Source organism: Desarmillaria tabescens (genome assembly GCF_030435595.1).
Source record: "Desarmillaria tabescens strain CCBAS 213 chromosome Unknown EV420scaffold_26, whole genome shotgun sequence".
In the NCBI taxonomy this organism is placed as follows: Eukaryota; Fungi; Basidiomycota; class Agaricomycetes; order Agaricales; family Physalacriaceae; genus Desarmillaria; species Desarmillaria tabescens.
The window spans coordinates 229,079-247,119 of record NW_026848325.1 but is presented as its reverse complement, the minus strand read 5'-3'; the positions used below and the strand labels follow the sequence as shown (position 1 = coordinate 247,119).

At 48.1% G+C, this 18,041-nt stretch overlaps 6 protein-coding genes across 6 annotated transcripts; 3 read left to right on the top strand and 3 right to left on the bottom strand.

Moving 5' to 3' along the window:
* The first annotated feature begins 2,328 nt into the window (after nt 1-2,328).
* On the top strand, nt 2,329-3,688 carry EV420DRAFT_589673 (uncharacterized protein). Its single transcript, XM_060482707.1, has 4 exons — nt 2,329-2,554; nt 2,606-2,977; nt 3,029-3,043; nt 3,092-3,688. Exons 2-4 carry the CDS (start codon nt 2,608-2,610, stop codon nt 3,595-3,597), a joined length of 891 nt encoding a protein of 296 aa, XP_060328749.1. The 5' UTR covers nt 2,329-2,554; nt 2,606-2,607; the 3' UTR covers nt 3,598-3,688.
* Nucleotides 3,689-3,893: 205 nt separating this feature from the next.
* On the bottom strand, nt 3,894-5,392 carry EV420DRAFT_589676 (uncharacterized protein). The gene is made up of 6 exons (XM_060482709.1): nt 5,270-5,392; nt 5,027-5,221; nt 4,778-4,976; nt 4,338-4,723; nt 4,018-4,288; nt 3,894-3,967 (listed from the first exon to the last, which is right to left on the bottom strand). The coding sequence occupies exons 1-5, from the start codon at nt 5,300-5,302 to the stop codon at nt 4,175-4,177; spliced, it is 927 nt and encodes a 308-aa protein (XP_060328748.1). The 5' UTR covers nt 5,303-5,392; the 3' UTR covers nt 3,894-3,967; nt 4,018-4,174.
* EV420DRAFT_589675 (uncharacterized protein) lies at nt 5,393-6,652 on the bottom strand. The gene is made up of 6 exons (XM_060482708.1): nt 6,530-6,652; nt 6,350-6,483; nt 6,226-6,303; nt 5,960-6,178; nt 5,837-5,907; nt 5,393-5,786 (listed from the first exon to the last, which is right to left on the bottom strand). The coding sequence occupies exons 2-6, from the start codon at nt 6,410-6,412 to the stop codon at nt 5,483-5,485; spliced, it is 735 nt and encodes a 244-aa protein (XP_060328747.1). The 5' UTR covers nt 6,413-6,483; nt 6,530-6,652; the 3' UTR covers nt 5,393-5,482.
* Nucleotides 6,653-9,517: 2,865 nt separating this feature from the next.
* Nucleotides 9,518-11,889, top strand: EV420DRAFT_589522 (uncharacterized protein). Its single transcript, XM_060482706.1, has 6 exons — nt 9,518-10,463; nt 10,516-10,802; nt 10,864-11,089; nt 11,145-11,199; nt 11,256-11,288; nt 11,338-11,889. The coding sequence occupies exons 1-6, from the start codon at nt 9,846-9,848 to the stop codon at nt 11,784-11,786; spliced, it is 1,668 nt and encodes a 555-aa protein (XP_060328746.1). The 5' UTR covers nt 9,518-9,845; the 3' UTR covers nt 11,787-11,889.
* A 970-nt stretch (nt 11,890-12,859) lies between these two features.
* Nucleotides 12,860-15,250, top strand: EV420DRAFT_589446 (uncharacterized protein). The gene is made up of 6 exons (XM_060482704.1): nt 12,860-13,831; nt 13,882-14,168; nt 14,225-14,447; nt 14,501-14,555; nt 14,617-14,649; nt 14,699-15,250. Exons 1-6 carry the CDS (start codon nt 13,214-13,216, stop codon nt 15,154-15,156), a joined length of 1,674 nt encoding a protein of 557 aa, XP_060328745.1. The 5' UTR covers nt 12,860-13,213; the 3' UTR covers nt 15,157-15,250.
* On the bottom strand, nt 15,250-18,008 carry EV420DRAFT_589455 (P-loop containing nucleoside triphosphate hydrolase protein). Its single transcript, XM_060482705.1, has 7 exons — nt 17,968-18,008; nt 17,411-17,918; nt 17,258-17,359; nt 16,894-17,204; nt 16,154-16,847; nt 15,985-16,104; nt 15,250-15,931 (listed from the first exon to the last, which is right to left on the bottom strand). The coding sequence occupies exons 2-7, from the start codon at nt 17,888-17,890 to the stop codon at nt 15,344-15,346; spliced, it is 2,295 nt and encodes a 764-aa protein (XP_060328744.1). The 5' UTR covers nt 17,891-17,918; nt 17,968-18,008; the 3' UTR covers nt 15,250-15,343.
* Between the last annotated feature and the right edge of the window lie 33 nt (nt 18,009-18,041).

Genomic DNA, 18,041 nt, shown 5'->3' with positions numbered 1-18,041 from the left:
TTGACACAGAGGTTGAGCGTATTGTAGCCATCGACAAGGTAGGCAATCATTGTCATCTCCAACCACCTAATAACGTTCCCGCAGTTCCTCGATGCCCAGATCTGCGTAGGGTGCAGCGAAATGTACATCGACTTTGTCATTCGCGGCATCGAAACCATTCGCTACGTCAAAATTTGGGACGCTGAACCAGATGACGACCGACCAGGAGAACGCAAATGGAAAATCGACTATCTAAAGGACACCTTTCGGAACGAAAATCCAGTAGTCGTACGCACCCTCAATGAAGCACTTGAAGCAGGCGACGAACCAGAAATCAACAGAGCGAAAAAGGCGTACAAGACCAGACTGGACGCTCATAGGAAGAAACATCAGCGAAAGATGGAGATGCGCCGCCCACTTGCGATCCTCTATGACTATGCAAGTCCCTTTTTTCATACCTAAATGCTAAAAGCTGACCTCGACTAGTTTGGCGCCGCCGTTTTTCTTGAACCGACATGGGATGTAGTGGACAAGAGCCAGAAGAGACCGAGGAGCAAGATGTTCACTTCATTGCTGGCACATCTTTGCACCCATCTACCACAGGAGAATGGGATTCCTATCCCTGCGCGGCGCTACGAGGCAAATGAGAACGCATTGAGGGAAATTTTGATGGTTTTCGCACCGGAGACTCTGGATTATGTGCAAGACTTTTTGGACGAATTTTCTCCAGTACGTCGTGCCACGCAGGACGAGGACGCTGGGAGCGACGAGTAGTGTAAATAGATTCAATTCAATTCATGCTATCACGCGTGTTGTCGCACGCCCCTCGTGTTCGATGTTAAACAAATCACTTTCGGACCATGGCACGGGTGGCTCGATGATGGTGCTTCTCTCCCTCATATCTGACTGGGAGTGCGTGTTAAAGAGAGGCGCACCATGTGATTTCAACCTCAGGGTTGACATCAGATCCACTCTCTCTTGGTGCATTGTAGATGTTTCAAGATTTTATTAGAGAAGGGAATATATACCTCTTCACTCCAAGTTACATCAAGGTAGAATGGCCGAGCGGTCCAAGGCGTGTGACTCAAGTGGTCTTATGTAGTTCGCTACATAAGCAAGCTTGCCCGATTGGGGTTTCTCATCATCGTTCTCATTTCATGCCCAGTGAAAATTCCGTCGAGCCGGTTTGAGCCAAATCAAGCTGCAAAGATTATCATGTAGCGTAGTCGAGCCGGATCAAGCGGCGTCATACAAGAAAGCTTCGGACTATAAACCTTCTCCTCTTTCCATCAGCATATCCAAGAATACCAGGGCAGAATCTCTCTGAACCTAACGGTGAACTAAAATGCGCTGAATTTTGCGAGCGCAAATTGGCACAACTTCAAGTCAACGGTTCCGACCACGTGGATGTCATCCAGTGACGCGATTAACGCTTCTTCCCCTTCTACCACCACCATCCACGTCGCGTTCTGGCCTATTCGCTGTCCTCATTGTCGCCCTACACCCAGATCCTGTAAGGACATGGGTTCGTACTTGCTCTCGTAGCCTCCTACTGTTGGTCTCTTACCGGCAAGCTGATGCGAAGACTTGCAAACATGAGGCTACAGATTGAAAATGCCGCATAAAGTGGATATATGCGCCATGTTTGGACACCTTTAGCAGCAATACGTCTTTGGAAATCCCGTTTGAGCAGAAAGATATCTGGATCTCTGAGGTACGTCTCATTGCGCTCTTGAATGTTTTTCTCTTGATACTTAGAATGTGTACAGTTGCTCCATATGCCGTCTAGGCATAGCTTCGGGTGTGGTGATGGTACGTTCTGTTCTATATGTGTGTATTCCTGGACTCACTAATCTAATCTTATACAGGTCGTGTTTGCCATCGTTCCCGCTGGCTTTTATTTCGTGAGTAGTCCTGGAATCGTCTTTACCGTCATTGTGTACTGATATAACATTTTCTAGGGCTATCTATTTCGGTACATCTATCTTGACATCGGGAAACACGGTTGAGGTATCCGAGCGGGACAGAGCCAGCCGTGGACGGAATGGGAAGGATGCTACTACTTAGCGTAGTACGTACTAGTAGCAATCTGATTCTATGCATATTAATAACAATAAAATCGAGCCCCAAAAAGCCTAATGGAACCCTATGACACCGACACACTGAGCTCGAAATGGCTCGATTTGAGCTGGAAAATGGTTCACATTTCGAAGCCACAACGAGCGGAATGGAGCCCCATCGACCATTTCCCTGGGCTTGATTTGGCTCAGTGTGGCTCGACCGACTTTTCACTGGGTTTCATGCCTGATTTACGCGAGGTGGAAAAAACTGATTAGGATTAGGAATCGAACCTTGATCGACACCTCCTCTCACTACTCGGACACCCTGCCACGGTTAAGCATCTCCTCTTGGGTACATTGTAGATGTTTTAATGCAGCCTAGTATTTCAGGCCAAGATGCTGGCCACGTAACTCTTGTCTTCCACCATCATCTACTAGCAATTTCTTGGCGAGACGGTGCTCACAGCTCCGCTCTCACATACAACGGTTTATCCTGTTGTTTTCTTGGATAATTGGTACATTGAACAACCTGTCTAGTAGTGGTCAGAACTGACGGAATCTCTCAGAGATGCCCAAGGGCAAAGAAAATGCCCGTCAGGGTGGTTCAAAGCGACGTAGGGTAGCTGTCGACAGTGACTCGGAACTCGAAGATGCTCGACTCCCCGGGAAAAAGCGTATTGACCACGCCGTGACCTCTATGACCCAACTCGTCAACCAGATGTCACTTGACAAGATGCGTGTCGCTACCGCTCAATGTCGGACGGCAGAGGCAGAACAGAGACGTGCCGAGGCAGAGCAGAGACGCGTAGAGGCAGAGCGTGCAAGCGAGGAAGCCAGGCTTGCCAGGGTGTCCAAGGAGGCCGAGCTACTGGAAATCAACCGTGCCTACACGCAAAAGGTATTAGAGACGTTGGCACTGGCGAAAGAATTAGGATTTGGTAAGTTATGTTGCGCATATATTCACCTTTACAATACTAACGTAGCCCTAGATGCTAATGATCTACGTACGACTCCATCTTGTCGGTTGTATTGTATACTTATGTCTTTTTCAGGCCTCTTTAAGGATCCGTTGGCATTCATCGAGTCCAAGCGACCATCCAATGATTCCACGCTCTCTACCCCTGCTAGACCTCGTCCTGATGTGGCTCTTCCGTCGCCTGCTCCAACGCCATCTCATCCTCCCGCTCAGCCCCAGTATGATCCATCGGCTGCTCAGCCCACGTATCATCAAGCTCCCCACCCGCATCTCATTCAGCCTCAGTATCATTATCACAATCAGCCCCCGCATGCAATTCATTATAATCAGCCACTGCCTCCTCAATTTCAGCACCAAAATTCATTCCAGATCCAGCATGCTACTCATCCTTCGTACCCTCCTCAGCCTCAAGCCAATCAATCGAATCTCCCCGCTGCCAATTATTACAGGCCTCTCCAAGAAATTTCCCTGAATCGTATGCAAGAAAGCCGCCCCGATGGCCAACCGTCTATTAATTCTTATGTCCCAGCACCTGTCGCTAGACCTTCTCATACGGACATTCAAATGATGAACACTCTATAATTCCACATTCCTTTCGTCGAGTACAACCTCCTTTTTTACATGTGTACGCCCTGTATCCAACGCCTCTGATAACATAGCATTTGCATCCTCGCTGAATTCCGACGACACCTGTTCTGAAAATTAGGGAAATTTGGGAGGCAAGAGATGATAACATACGCTGTTCATGATGGTTTCAAAGTCATCGACGACTTGCTTCGTTACGGGGATCGTTTTCGGCACTGGCAGAGTGAATAGGTACGGTTCTTCATCTTCGTCATCGATCCGGCCTAGTACGATTTCGTTATGCGCCCGAAGCAACTTGATGTGGCTAATCCTGGCGGAGCAGTCGGTACTGATCATATGCTTTCGCATGAGATCCTGAGTAGAATGGCTGAGGATCGTGTTGGATCAGTTTCGCACAAATAGGTAACAGGGACAGACCTGTAGTAGGTGCAAGGGCATCTGTACTCCCGATAACGGACTTCATCTGCATCGGTCCAATGTGAGACCAACTGGAGTTCCAAGTCTTTCCATTCCGTATGTACCTTGCGCCTATTCTAGACGATGAACCATGCATCTGATGGGTGGAAAGGACGACTCACACATGGCGCCGAAAGTGCGGATCCTTATCAAAAGTTTTCCCGTTTCGCATCTCTGGATCATGAGTATACAACTTGCACCTGGGGCACGTCCATCTTTTCGTCGCCTGGTCCTAGACAGAGATGAGTAATGTGTAAGCAAACAATCAAGCAATGACATACGTAGTGCTTGGCAATTTCACGATCAGCTTCGATGGGTTCCATGAGCGCTGCCATCACCCCCGCACGAACCTCGGTGACGGACAAAGGACACTCATTGGGTTCTTCCTCCTCGTTGATGTCCTTTTCCGCAGGCACAAATTCACCGGCGTTCATGTCGTCCTCGAGCATAGATGTCGGTGGACATTCTGTGTCGAGCAGATGCAGCGTTGTGAACATTGACGACGAGTACTCTGGTCGGGCGAAATCACCCAATGTGATGCCGTCGGTATCATCATCGTCGTTTTCAGAAATGGCAGGGCTAGTAGTGTCTGTGGTCGTCGTCACAGTGTCCTCAGTGTCCGTAATCCGATCAGAAGGTGCGTTTGCAGTTGCCTTTGCAGCTGTTTCTGGTTGAGAAAAAAAATCAGAATAGAGATGGGACGATGGCAAAGGGGGACAACCTTGTATGATTGGCTGAAGAAAACTGGAAACTTGTGCCGATTTCTCCAGGGCTGCATCACGCTGCGCACTGGTGCCTGGCATCTTCCCCTCTGTGTCTTGCTTGGTTCGATTGCGAAGGTACTCGGTGGTCAAATGGCGGCTCTTGACTTTATGGAGCTTCCGGAGTGCAGCGGTTAGTCTTTGTAGCTCCTCCAAGATCTTTGAAACAGGGTGAGTAGAATTATTCACTACAAAGCGGGGTGACCTGCCTCGAGAACATTATCAGCATTATATCCATCCGCAAAGGTAACGTCCCGGTTCTGTCCAGCTACTCGTGCACCTGTTGCGATTTCATAAATATACTTGAAATTTCTGTATTTTCTGGCATCGTCAGTGAAGCAGCTGTAGTAAACCTGCCATTGATTTTCCACAGCGGTCTTGGCCTCGGCGAGCTCGGGGTCAGCCTGAGAGTAGTTGGCAAAAGATGCAAATAAAATTGGGTTTGATCTTACGTTCAGTGCTGCTTCTTTCTCAGCCACGGGCATGATTGACTTCCTTCCCGAGGTCGGTTTTGAAGAAGGCTCTTCACTGTCGCTCTCTTCTTCAGCTTCTTGCTGTGAGATGTCTTGTCGGATGATAGTACGGACGGCACATCGGAGATACGCTTGTCGTTCTACTATGATCTGCAGTCAAGAGTGAGCAAATGATCAAGTGGTGGGAAATTATCACTGTACTTTGACGCCTTCAGCCTCACCTATTCTTGCCCCTACAACATCCACAGTCTCGGTTTCTTTACTGTAATGATTTCGAAAGATCGAGTCGGTTTCGTGAGCCATTACCATTCGGGCGGTTGCTTCGTCAAACATGAGGTTGAATTTATCACCAGTGTCTCGCCGGACAGCATAATTGCCGACGGTGGCCAAGCCAGACATCTTGCAAAGGGAACCGGTGGAGGCTGAAATAGCGACTGCGGTAGCGGGCCGTGTGAATTCGATAAATTCTCGACCGCCTTGCTTGATGGCCGGGAAGCTGGAATCTGCGTGAGAAAATGGTAAAAAGCGCAAAGCATTCCGACTCGCCATGCCCATTCATCCACGTCCTCGTCCAATTCGACCTCACCGTCTTCGCAATCAAACAATGCCCGCAATGACTGTAATTTCGATAAGCTGGCAAGAATTCAAGAGAAAAAAGTGTTAACTCGCCTCGAACTTTTTCTTGAATGCGTTTATAGCGTACAGGTAGGTCATCATCCAGGTAACAACACAAAATGTGAGGTTGTGGGGACGAGTGACCGACTCCAAGTAAAAGGTCTGTTCCTTGGTGAGGAAGGAATTATTACCCTTGTAGTTGCGAAAATTTATAGCTATTGTCCAAACTAGGCGTGAGCGTCGATAAATGCGTAGATTCCGCAATTTGAGGTACTAGTATAACATGAGACGTAGAAGAGGCAAAGAAATGAACCACTTGCGTAACCAAGGTCTGCATATTCTTTGCAAAATGGGCCCATCGAAGACGGCCGAGACGTCATATAAAACGGAAAGAGGACCTAACATGGTAAGGTCCAGGCTGGAAAATACAGAAGAGATGCCCACCCTTAAGATGACGTTCATTTTGACCAGTCGCATGTTCTTGCTCCGCATTGCGGTATCGATCATCAGCTGCAGCTCCGGGCGTCCATAGTAGAGTTTTTTGTCGTAATGGCGGTCAAGTTTAAAATGGTGGATGACTGCGAGATTGGTCAGAAAAGATACTCGAAAAAGTCAAGCACATACGACTGAGGATTTGGTTTTTTAGACGGGTGTGTAACTGGTATTTGGTCAGAAGAACCAGTCCAACGCGCCTCGAGGTTGCCGGATCTATTGCATATCGGATTACGAGATGGATGAAGAGCGTCATGAAGGCGAAAAGTGTCCGAGCCTTGATGTATTGTCGATCCACACGACGCGGCTTTGTTGTGCGAACCTAGAAAAACAGACGTGAGAGGGTGTTTTCGAAATACGGTCAAGACACTTGCTAGATAGTAAAAAAATTTAGTGGCACATGTATCAATAACGCCAACGTGCCAGTGTGCCTCCTCTGGGACATTGGGCCAAAACCGTTCCAGGAACTCGGCCCAAGCTGCTTCCATATATTCCCGAGCCTTGATGGTCGATGGTGCCTCTGAAGATTTCGCGTTTTTGGAAAATTTGTCGGCCTCGGCAATGAATGCGTCCAGAAATTCCCGATCATCAGCTTCGGCGCCAAAAACGAGGTCGACTTTGCCTTTGCGAACTTTTTTACGTTCGGCGATTCGCGTTGCAGCAGCGGGGGCAGCCAGAGATCCATCGGTTGAAACTGGGACTTTGTCGATGGAGACCGGAATGTAGGTGCCGGTCAGAGGATCGAGGTCGGTGTCGGGTGGTAATATCGGGATGCCCTCCTCGGGAATCAGAGGTTCCTGCACGAACGATTGTGAGACACCTTTGATTGAAGACGTGAAAAGTTCCTTGTCGGTGAAGACGTCTTTTGGCATGGAGGTCAAGGAATGGGGGGTGGGGAGATGGGGATGGAATGTGAGAAGCTACTCGTCTTATAGCTGGTGGTAAAAAATTTCAGTCCTGATCCCGGGCTGAAACCAGATGATGACGAGCTTGGCGAGCTATACTGAAGGATGAATGCGTAAAAATAGCGCAAAGAGGTATATCTGGTCTCGACGCAAGGAGCGAAACTGCAAGATCGATGAGTTCATAGATGAGTGCTGATATTAAATCTAGCACACCCTGGCTTCATCGCGAGTTGTCAATGCGAGTTAAAGTGAGAGGTAGCGAAACCCACAGGGAGCGGCCCATGTGGCAATCCTGTGGACAGCGCACAGAAGAAGCGTTGAAATCGATGGTCGAGGACGAAACCTGTGATATCGATGCATTGAGATGGCGTTGCGTGAAGGTTTGCGTGGATATTAAATCTAGCACGCCCTGGCCTCATCGCAAGCTGTCAATGCGAGTCAAAGTGAGAGGTGAGAAAAAAAACCACGGGGTTCTGTGGACAGCGCACAGAAGAATGCCTTGGCGTTGAAATCGATGATCAGCCGAGAAACCTGCGATATCGATGCAGTGGATCTTGCGCCTAGGGTGAGCACTTGCTGCTGTCACGCGCGTCTGGCGTTGGCTCGGCGAGTGATGTGACGAACCACATCTATTGTCGCTGATACTGATGCGTCCTGCCTTGGCGTGAACGATCACATGATTATGGGACAGTTATTGTATCGTGCCTATAGTAGAAGGGAGTCGGTGTGGACATGCGAGTGGAAACGGCGCCAGTTGAAATGATGGGTGGCTTGTCACTAGACAAGGTGTGGGTTCAGCAGGGCACTCGTGCTAAATGCTAGGCAGGCTCGCTAAAAAGCCTCGCCTGCTTGGGTGGTGAGCCAACGCAATTTGGCGACCAAAGCGGTGCTTGGCAGGGGTGCAGCCATGTGGAAATGGCGTCATCGTGCTAATTTCTGGGGAGGGGGATTCGAACCCCTCGTGGCAGGATGTGGCGTGGGTTCAAGTCCCACTCTTGTCACTTTTTAGTTCTTCATATCCTTCTTGTCAATCTTTTGGTGTCCAATATAGGGTTGCGCACGAAACCTCCAGGGGGGGTAAGTAACCGTTAGTTACTGACCCCTCCCTGGGGGGGGTGGTTTTGCTACGGTAAGTTACCGTTACTTACCGGTCACATGATCTCTCACATGACCATTTCGCGCTAGCTTTTTTTTGACTTCTGCACTGCCGCCAGCGGTGGGTAATTTTAATAAAATAGTGCAGGCAGAAGAGGGATCAAGATAGGCTGGAAAGTTGGATAAGGATGAGGGAACATCTGGGGTGAGGACGTGGCGTTCAGAGACAGGCGGAATGACGAAGTCAATGATGTCTTTAAGTGTAGCAGTATCCGATGGTAACAACGATGAATAGTCTTCGGGTATAGCAGCGTGCTTCTCTAAGGAATTGACTAGCTGATGATCCGGAGTTGGCGGCGCCATGATGGGGTTACTATTCCTTGGTAGGGAAAATTGAAAAATTTTGCTGTAATATTACCATGTGACCGGTAAGTTACCTCGACAAAATACCCTCCACCGATGGGGGTGTAACTTACCGGGAATAAACCCTGGTGTATCAAAACCTAGGGTTTCGTGCGCAACCCTAGTCCAGTAGGGCTGCGCACGAAACCTCCAGGGGGAGGGTTTATAGTTTTATTTCGATCACTCCCTAAGGAGGGGGTTCGTAAGTTACCTCGACGAAAACCTCCAGCAAATTACCAGTAACTAACCGGTCCGAAACCCCGTTGCATCGAAATCTAGGGTTTCGTGCATAACCCTAGTTTGAAGCGAATCAAACTTCAATCATTATGCTTTTGAATCTGGCACATTTCACTCTGCAAGAAAATCTAGATTAACTAGGTGCCAGCTTTTGGCTTCCAACCTAAATTATTTTCGTACGAAAAATCAGATTGTTAGAACTTAAGTCTTAATTTTAAGTACTAGTTTAAACTGGTATCGCAGTCGCTTCAAACTGTCATACGTGAAGTGTGCAGGAGCGCTAAAGTGAGTGTTACAGTGGAAATTTATAGAAACTCGGAAATGGTCTATGAGTCATATGTTACGGTCGCCTGATTCAGCGACGTTTATTATGATTTTTCTACAGAGTAACAGAAAAGATGAGAAAGCGGTCGTCCATCATGTGTTACGGAGGGCCAAAGAACAACGAAACGGTAGTTCTGTCACACGTTACAGTTTATACTGTACACTCACGCACAGTAATGCAACGATTCGTATGAAGGTAAGTCATTCAATGGATGCAGCGACCATCTTCGTTTGAGACTATTTCTAACAATACTTACACCATTTTTGGGATTCCTCTGTAGTACGCGGTTACGTCAATGACACAACTAAATGTTATTCTGTGCTTCTATACACTTCTTAGTCCGTTCTTTCCCATGTAGTATTCCTCATGGCAGAAAGCCGGCAATCAGATTTCAACGTGTAGCCACGTTACCAAATCGTCTGCCAATTCTAAACGTTCTCATACCTGACACCTCGACGGATTGTAACCGCCACGATAGCAGTCCATGTCCCGACTCCGTCCTGACAAAGACAAATGTCGTCAAGCATGGAACAAAAGCTGGGAAGATGACCTCTTGGATAGATATCCTCCAGGACGAAAACCTTCAAATATGATCAGCGCCATGTCTTCCCAGAGTATTCGCTTTTTCAAGGATACCGAAACCCTTCTATCGTTACAGTTGAAACAGGACACCCGAACCAAGGAGATATGCACTCTTCAGCGAGACTTGGCCGAGGTTGCGGTAAAAGATTTAAGCAACGACAACTTGGAGGAAAGGTGGAGATCCTTATCGCAACAGCGACGAGAAGAATTAGTTCTCGAAGCGTTATATGTGACTTCCTGTGTTCCAAATGGTATGGAGGACTGGCGGATATGGTGTCCCGAAATGACCGTCGCAACGCTTTCTGGAACAAATGACAGAGACTTCATCCACCTGCTGAAAATGCTCCTTCCGGTCGATCAAGTCAAAGAAACACTCAGCACTCCGCTGCTCCTGCCGAATCCAGCATTCGAAGAGCTGGTGAGGACCAATGATACTGGACTCAGAAAGTTAGCCAACAGATATCGACTGTCCAGAAGCTATTTCATCACCATGACTGTATGGAACATCCTGAACGCATTCGTGAGTTCTTGTACTTAGGTGTCAGAAAATGTATACTGATCAGTCGCACCAGTATGGGTACAGGGAGCAGGTGCAAGTCGTGAAGCCGCTCTACCGTGACAACAGTGGGACCACCAAAGGCATTTTACGCCAACTCAGGGGCCTCTATAAGGATGAAGGAAGGCTTCCCGAGTTTTCTGAGATTCGGAACAATTATCTTTGCCAAAAAGAGGTTGTCAGTCTCCAAAACGCATGCATCCATTGCAACCGCATAGAAGATGATACGTCCGCCGAAGGAGAGCGTTTCCGAATCTGTAGTAGATGCAAAGCTGTGGGTCGAGTGGTGAGATATTGTTCAGTGTCCGTTTTTTTTGTATTTGTTGCCACGTAGCCATACGCTAATTTAAATAATATGCGGCAGGAAATGCCAAAGGGCAGATTGGAAGGAGGGATTCCCCAGACCTCACAAAGCCATCTGCGGAAAAGTCGTTTTGGAAGCAGAGAAGGCGGACGAGAGTATCCCGGAGACAAAGGACACCACGGAGCTTGAGAGTGGTATTCCGCCCCCGGACCCGTCATTCAAACGATCCCCAGATCTCCTACACCAAATTTCTTTCATCACCAAGCTCACACCTTGTGATTACGTCGTAAGTCCCAGATTATGCCCTTGCTACGGGGAGACAACGGCTCACGATTCTGCAGTTCATGCGACCACGTCCATTTGATGATATGGGTATTGACATCCCCGATATTGTAGGTGAGAAGAATAGCTTGCTGAGGTGGTACCTGTCCTGACGGTTGCGGCTCCTGAAGATAAGATTGCGTTCACTGTTTTGCGGCGGCGAGGTACTCTTTATCGTTCCATTGATTGGCTCCTGCAGCTGAAACTTCGCAGCGATGATAAACGGTGATCCTGTCGCCGTCCGAGGCATGTATTCCATCTTGCGAATCTACGCGCCACCTGGCATTTCGGAAGATGAGCTGAAGACACAGTTGAAGAAAGAATATGGCGTTGATGTCGATCTGCCTGGGGAGGACATTCGGGATAAAACGATGGATCCTCCTACCGAGGAAGAACGGCAAATCGTTGATGAGTTGGTGAGAAAGAAACTGATGCATCGGAATGTTGAAGATCCGTATCCTCCCGCCGACACTAAAAAGGAGCTGAAAGTAACACATCAAAGTATTGAAGAATCGTCTCCACCCGCTGACTCGGAGTTGAGGGTAGTAACAAATCAGAATGTTGAAGAGTCGCATACACCCGCTGGTATCGCAGTTATAGTGTACAAAAATTATCTGCGTACAGGTACTTCAGGAGATCAGCTAAAACAGGTACCCATTTGACACACACCTAGTTGTTTCTCCATCTCCCAGTACTTTCATGCATCCTTGTAGGTGTACCTGCATCTACTAGTCCTTGTCATTGTACTGTAACAAGCTGTTCGCAATTACTTTTTGAGAACATCCCTGTTGGGTCCGCAATGATCCGGGCATTGCCGAGACGTCGAACCTGCCGCTGATGGTGCATTCACGCCAAGCCTTGAGCTTGTATGGATAATATAAGCCTATGCCAATGCAGTAGCACCCTCAGAATATATATAATAATCAATGACTATACAAGAATGTTTCAGCAAAATAGAAAAGAACTTTACAAACCCTGGAATTTCACTTCCAGTACAAAGCCAGACCCAAAATCTCGTAGGTGTGGTCGCGGAAATGCAAGGTGAAACGTCAATTCTGAGCAGGTGGCAGAGGTTTAATTAAAGATGTCGATAGGAACGATATTTGCACATGAAAATCAATGGAGCTTCAATAGACGAGGGAAAGCGGAGAGGTAAGAATAATAATTACATGATTTTTGCGAGCGGGCTGGAAATATGTGCAAACAATGATGTGCCCACGGCCGCGGATAATGCAAGAGGGGCTCGTCGTTGGGTGGTAGTGTCCATCGGGATCTGTAAAGTACTTGCGAATTTGAAGTAGTAGCGGATCGCTAAGTGGTTGTAAACTGAAACACAAGTATCGCTCAAATGGGAAGTGGCTGTGTGGGCCTAACCCTAGGAAACCCTGACGGTGAACAAGCGCCTGCATCGAAAGTAGTGCTGGGAACCATCAAAAGTAGTGGTGTCCTCCCTACAGAACAAAAGAATTTTTGTACACTATAACGCCCATACGCTGGCGCTATACTTTACATACTTGTCACACACCTTATTATCTTTCTAGTACCTTATCTCCTGTCCGTCTTGATAGATTAGCGCTACACCTCAGTCCTTTCATTTTTAAGTTATACATGTATTGTTCGCTCGATTACTCCGTGTATTACTTACACTCGTTTACTTACAATATCCATCCTACGAAGGGAGGTAACTAATCAGTAGCTTACCGCATTCCACACATCAGAATTTTCATCCTACCACTTGCGTTCAAGTGATTGCATGATTTCCAAAATTTGAGGGAAGGTAAGTAGTCTAGAAACCTGACCTAACGGTCTATGAAGGTAAGTCGTTCAACGGGTGGATCACAAAACAATATATCTTCGTTTATGAGGACAAACATTTCTTGGACCTCACCGTAAACCACCAAGTGACAAAGCTAAATGTTACTCCGCGCTTCTGTACACTAGTGAATCTTCGTCTGTTCTTTCACGCAGGGGAGCTGGCCTGCATGCTTTCACACACGTGTACGCAACGTTGGTAAATTGTCTGTTTCTAAACGTTGTTCACATACCTGAAACTCGTGCTGTCGACAAAGTGTAACCACCACTATAAATCATGCCCCGACTTCGCCCCGACAAAGATAAATATCGTAAAGCATGGAACAAAAGCTGGGAAGATGACCTTTTGGATAGATATCCCCCAGGACAAAAACCTCCAAATATGATCAGCCCCATCCCCCCCGAGCGTATTCGTTTTCTCAAGGATGCCGAATCCCTTCCATCATTACAGTTGGAAAAAGACAGCCGAACCAAGGAGATATGTATCCTTCAGCGAGACTTGGCTGAGGCTGCCGTAACAGGATTAAGCAACGACAACTTGGAGGAAAGGTGGAGATCCTTATCGCAGCAGCGGCGGGAAGAATTGGTTCTCGAAGGGCTATATGTAACTTCCTGTGTTCCAAATGGCATGGAAACCTGGCGGACATGGTGTCCCGAAATGACCGTCGCAACGCTCTCTGGGACAAACGACAGAGACTTCATCCACCTGCTGAAAATGCTCCTTCCGGTCGATCGAGTCAAAGAAACACTCGGCACTCCGCTGCTCGTGCCGAATCCCGCATTCGAGGAGCTGATGATGACCGACGACGCTATGCTCAGGCGTATGGTCGACAGATATCGGCTCTATAGAAGCTATTTCATTACTATGGCCGTATGGAGTATCCTGAATGCATTCGTGAGTTCTTGTGCTTAGGCGTCGACAAGTATGTACTGAAAAGTAGCTAGTACGGTAACAGAGAACAAATGCAAGCAGCCAAGCCTCTGTACCGCGACAAAAGCGAGACCACCAAGGCTTTTTTACGCCAAGCCAAAGAAATCTACAAAGCCGAAGGAAAGCTTCCCGAGTTCTCGGAGAGCCAGAAGGACTACGATCGTCGAAAAGAGACAGAAAATTGGGAAAATCTGTGTTGGCACTGTAACCGCAAGGAAGCTGACGCATCTGCTGGAGGAGAACGTTTCCAGATTTGTAGCAGATGCAAAACCGTGGGTCGAGTGGTGAGATACTGTTCAGTGTTAGTTTTGGTGTATTTGTTGCCAAGTCGCAGTACGCTAATTCATCCTGCGGTAGGGAATGCCAGAAGAAAGATTGGAAGCAGGGATTCCCCAGACCTCACAAAGCCATCTGTGGAAAAGACGTTTTTGAAGAAGACAAGACCGACGAGAGTATCCCGGAGACAAAGGACACGGAGTCTGAGACTGGTATTCCGCCCTCGGACCCGTGTTTCAAACGATCCCCAGATCTCCTGCACCAAATTTCTTTCATCACCAAGCCCACACCATGTGATTACGTTGTAAGATCCAAATTATGCCTGCCATGGGGGGACAACGGCTCACAATTTTGTAGTACATGCGACCACGTCCTTTTGACGACATAGGGATTGACATCCCCGATATTGAAGGTGAGAGGAATACTTAGCTTTGCTGAAGTAGCGCCTGTCCTAACAGTTGCGGCTCCTGAAGATAAGGTTTTGTTTACCGTTATGCGTCGGCAAGGTATTTCTTATCTTTCATTTGCTCGATTCCTATTGATGAAACTTTACAGCGATGATAAACGGTGATCCTGTCGCCGTCCTCAACATGTTTGCCATCTTGCGAACCTACGCACCACCTAGTATTTCGGAAGATCAGCTGAAGACACAGTTGAAGAAAGAATATAGCGTCGATGTTGATCTGCTTGGGGAGGACTTTTGGGATAAAACGATGGATCCTCCTACCGAGGAAGAACAGCAAATCATCAAGGAATTGGTGAGAAAGAAACTGATGCACCGGAATGTTGAAGATTCGTATCCCCGCACTGACACTAGAAAGGAGTTGGTGAGGAGGAAAGTGACGCATCAAAATATCGAAGACTCGTGTCCTCCCGCTAACTCGGAGTTAAGGGTAGTAACAGATCAGAATGTTGAAGAGTCACATACACTCACTGGCGCTATATTTTACTCACCTATCACACTTCTTACTATCCTTCTTGTACCTTACTTCCTGTCCGTCTTGATACGTTAGGGCTACACCTTGATTCACCTTTACTGTGCCCGATGGAGGCTACACATGGATTGTTCGCTCCATGTATTACTTACACTCTTCGTTAGCTCTTCCCGATATTCTTTCCACTTCGAGAAAGACCCAAGCGCGGTCAATTTTACCGTCAAAGTGTTACGATATCATTTGAATCCACACGGCTGAACGTCATTTACGTTTGCGCCTCTGAATCCCTCTCTACACCTTTTACCTCGTCCTTCACCGTCTTAACGGGCGATCCCGCTAATTTCGATTTCAAGGCCTCGTACCTCTTCCTCTGCTGAGGGCTAACACTTGGCCCGACCTTCTCGAAGGCGGTATTGAAGTCAGTGATATGGACTGTAACCTTGGGCCTCTCTTCAGACCCTCTCGTATCATCATCCATTTGATCCAGCACCCCAAGCGTTCGGCGCAAGGCAATAACACCCGCCTCACGAACCAAAGCGGCCAGATCGGCACCACTGAATCCATCGCAGCGCTCGCGAACAAAATCCTCCACCTGACTTCGGACAGCGTCCAGCGTCTCGCTTGCATCACCAGCAAGAGGGACTTTCCGCGTCATAGTGCGAACGATCTCGGCACGTTCATCACCGTTGGGGAGATCCACGTAGAGCAGCTTGTCAAGCCGTCCTGGCCGAACCATGGCGGGGTCTATTATATCGGGACGGTTGGTAGCGGCGATAACATAAACACTTTTCCGGGCATCTAGTCCGTCGAGCTCCGTCAAGAGGGTATTCACAACACGAGCTGATGATTCCGACTGGTGACATGATCAGACAATGACGTTCAACACGATAAGAGAAGGTGACCTACAAGACTGTCGTCACGCCGAGGGACGATTGCATCAAGCTCATCAAAGAATATAACGCAAGGAGACGATGCCCGGGCTCGTGAAAACACTTGGCGTATTGCTCTCTCGCTTTCACCAACATACTGAGGAACGACATGAGCTTAGGTAATTGGAAGAAAAGCATACAGCTACCTTATTTAAGAGTTCCGGACCCTTGACGCTGATAAAGTTTGCTCGAGATTCATTCGCAACAGCTTTAGCCAGCAATGTCTTTCCGCATCCCGGTGGTCCCCAGAGTAATACCCCACATGCTGCCTCTATGCCGACAGCACTAAACAGCTCCGGTCGTTTGATAGGCTGAACGATAGCCATATGTAGCTCATCTCGAGTACGATGCAAGGCACCAATGTCCGACCACGAGACATCTGGAACGGTAGCAAAACCTTCTCGCTTGGAAGAGGGCTGAACCTGGGTTAATGCGACGGTGAAGTCAGCCGACGTTATGCAAAGGGGAGCGAGCTGCGTGGGCGTAAGAGGGTCAGGATGGGCATTGAGAAAATGGGCGATGGAATGGACTGATGACGTGGGAAATGAAAGGGAGGACGTTATAGCCTTTATTATCGGGGCAGGCTGCAATGCAGACGACGATGAGGACACTTGTGATGCAATCTGGGGCTCGTCGACTTGCATAGACAAATCTGATTCCGTCGGTAGCTGTAATGTACCTTCCGACAGCTGTTTGAATATTCGTTTGACTGCTATGATACCGGCAGCAGCAGTAAGCGCTGACAAATCGGCTCCCACATAACCTGGAGTAGCTTTGGCGAGTGCAGCAAAGTTGAAGTCGCCTTCTATGCGCAACTTGACGGACAGGACACGTAAAATCCTGGATGAAAATCAGAATGATACTGATAGAGGGATGATTTTCTTACCTTTCTCGGGCTTCGTCATCAGGAACACCCATACTAATTTCGTGGTCAAACCGACCGGCTCGTCGTAGAGCAGCATCAAGTGAGTCTGGTCTATTGGTAGCGCCTATCACAATCACTGGTTTGTTGTCGTTCTTCTCCCAAGACATGTCTAAACGCACGTTAGGTGAGAAAAGAGATAGAGTGTGAATATTACCATCCATGCATGTTAGAAACTGTGCAACGATTCGTCTCTCCATCTCTCGCTGGGCGCTTTCACGTTTGGGTGTGATGGCATCGATCTCGTCAATGAAAAGAATACAAGGCGCGACCCTCTGAAGATACTCAATTAGCGTAATTGCAAGAGGGGACTCTGACGAAGACGTACTTTTGCTTCCTCAAAAGCATCCCGCAAGGTTTTTTCTGATTCCCCAGACATCCCAGAAACGATCGACGGAGCAGATATGTTGATAAAGGGAACTCCCAGTTCCTGTTGAAACAGTTTAAATTCGCATACGTTAAAAAATGGTTCGTTACTCACACCTGCCATCGCATTCGCCAGCAAAGTCTTTCCGCATCCAGGAGGACCGTGTAGCAGAACGCCGCGAGGCGGTTGCACACCTGTATGCAGATAAACTTCTGGGTGACAAAGCGGCATGGCCACCATCTCCAGCATTTTTTCAACACAACCTTCGACACCTCCAAGGTCTGATAGTCGCGCCGTAGGTGGCGAGTAATCCTTCGCACTCGAAGACGCGGTTCCCGATGACAGCTTGGCCCTCTTCAAGCCCTCCTCCGTCAACCGAGACGACCTGACCTTACGTTTCCCGTTCACAGCCGGCTGGGGCGATTTTGGTTCGACAGTAGTCTCCACAATACCATTCTGAGCTGCCGGCTGCTCCTCTACATCCGCCAAAGGTGCTGGCTGCTCTTCCTGTGGTGTAGGCAAAGGCGAATTTCCCGTCGAGGATGCATTCAGATTGAGCTTGCTCCGCCTATGGTTCGACCAAAGTCCTTGCATGGATTTGTTGAGAACATTGGAACCCTGCCTTGAGCTTTTGTAAGGATAAAGGTACTCTGGATGTAGCTAGTACGCACCGAAGGGTCCATCGACGTCGCAGTAAAAGTGAAAAAATTCGTGTTTTGTTTTGGTCTCTTTGATCAACAAAGCT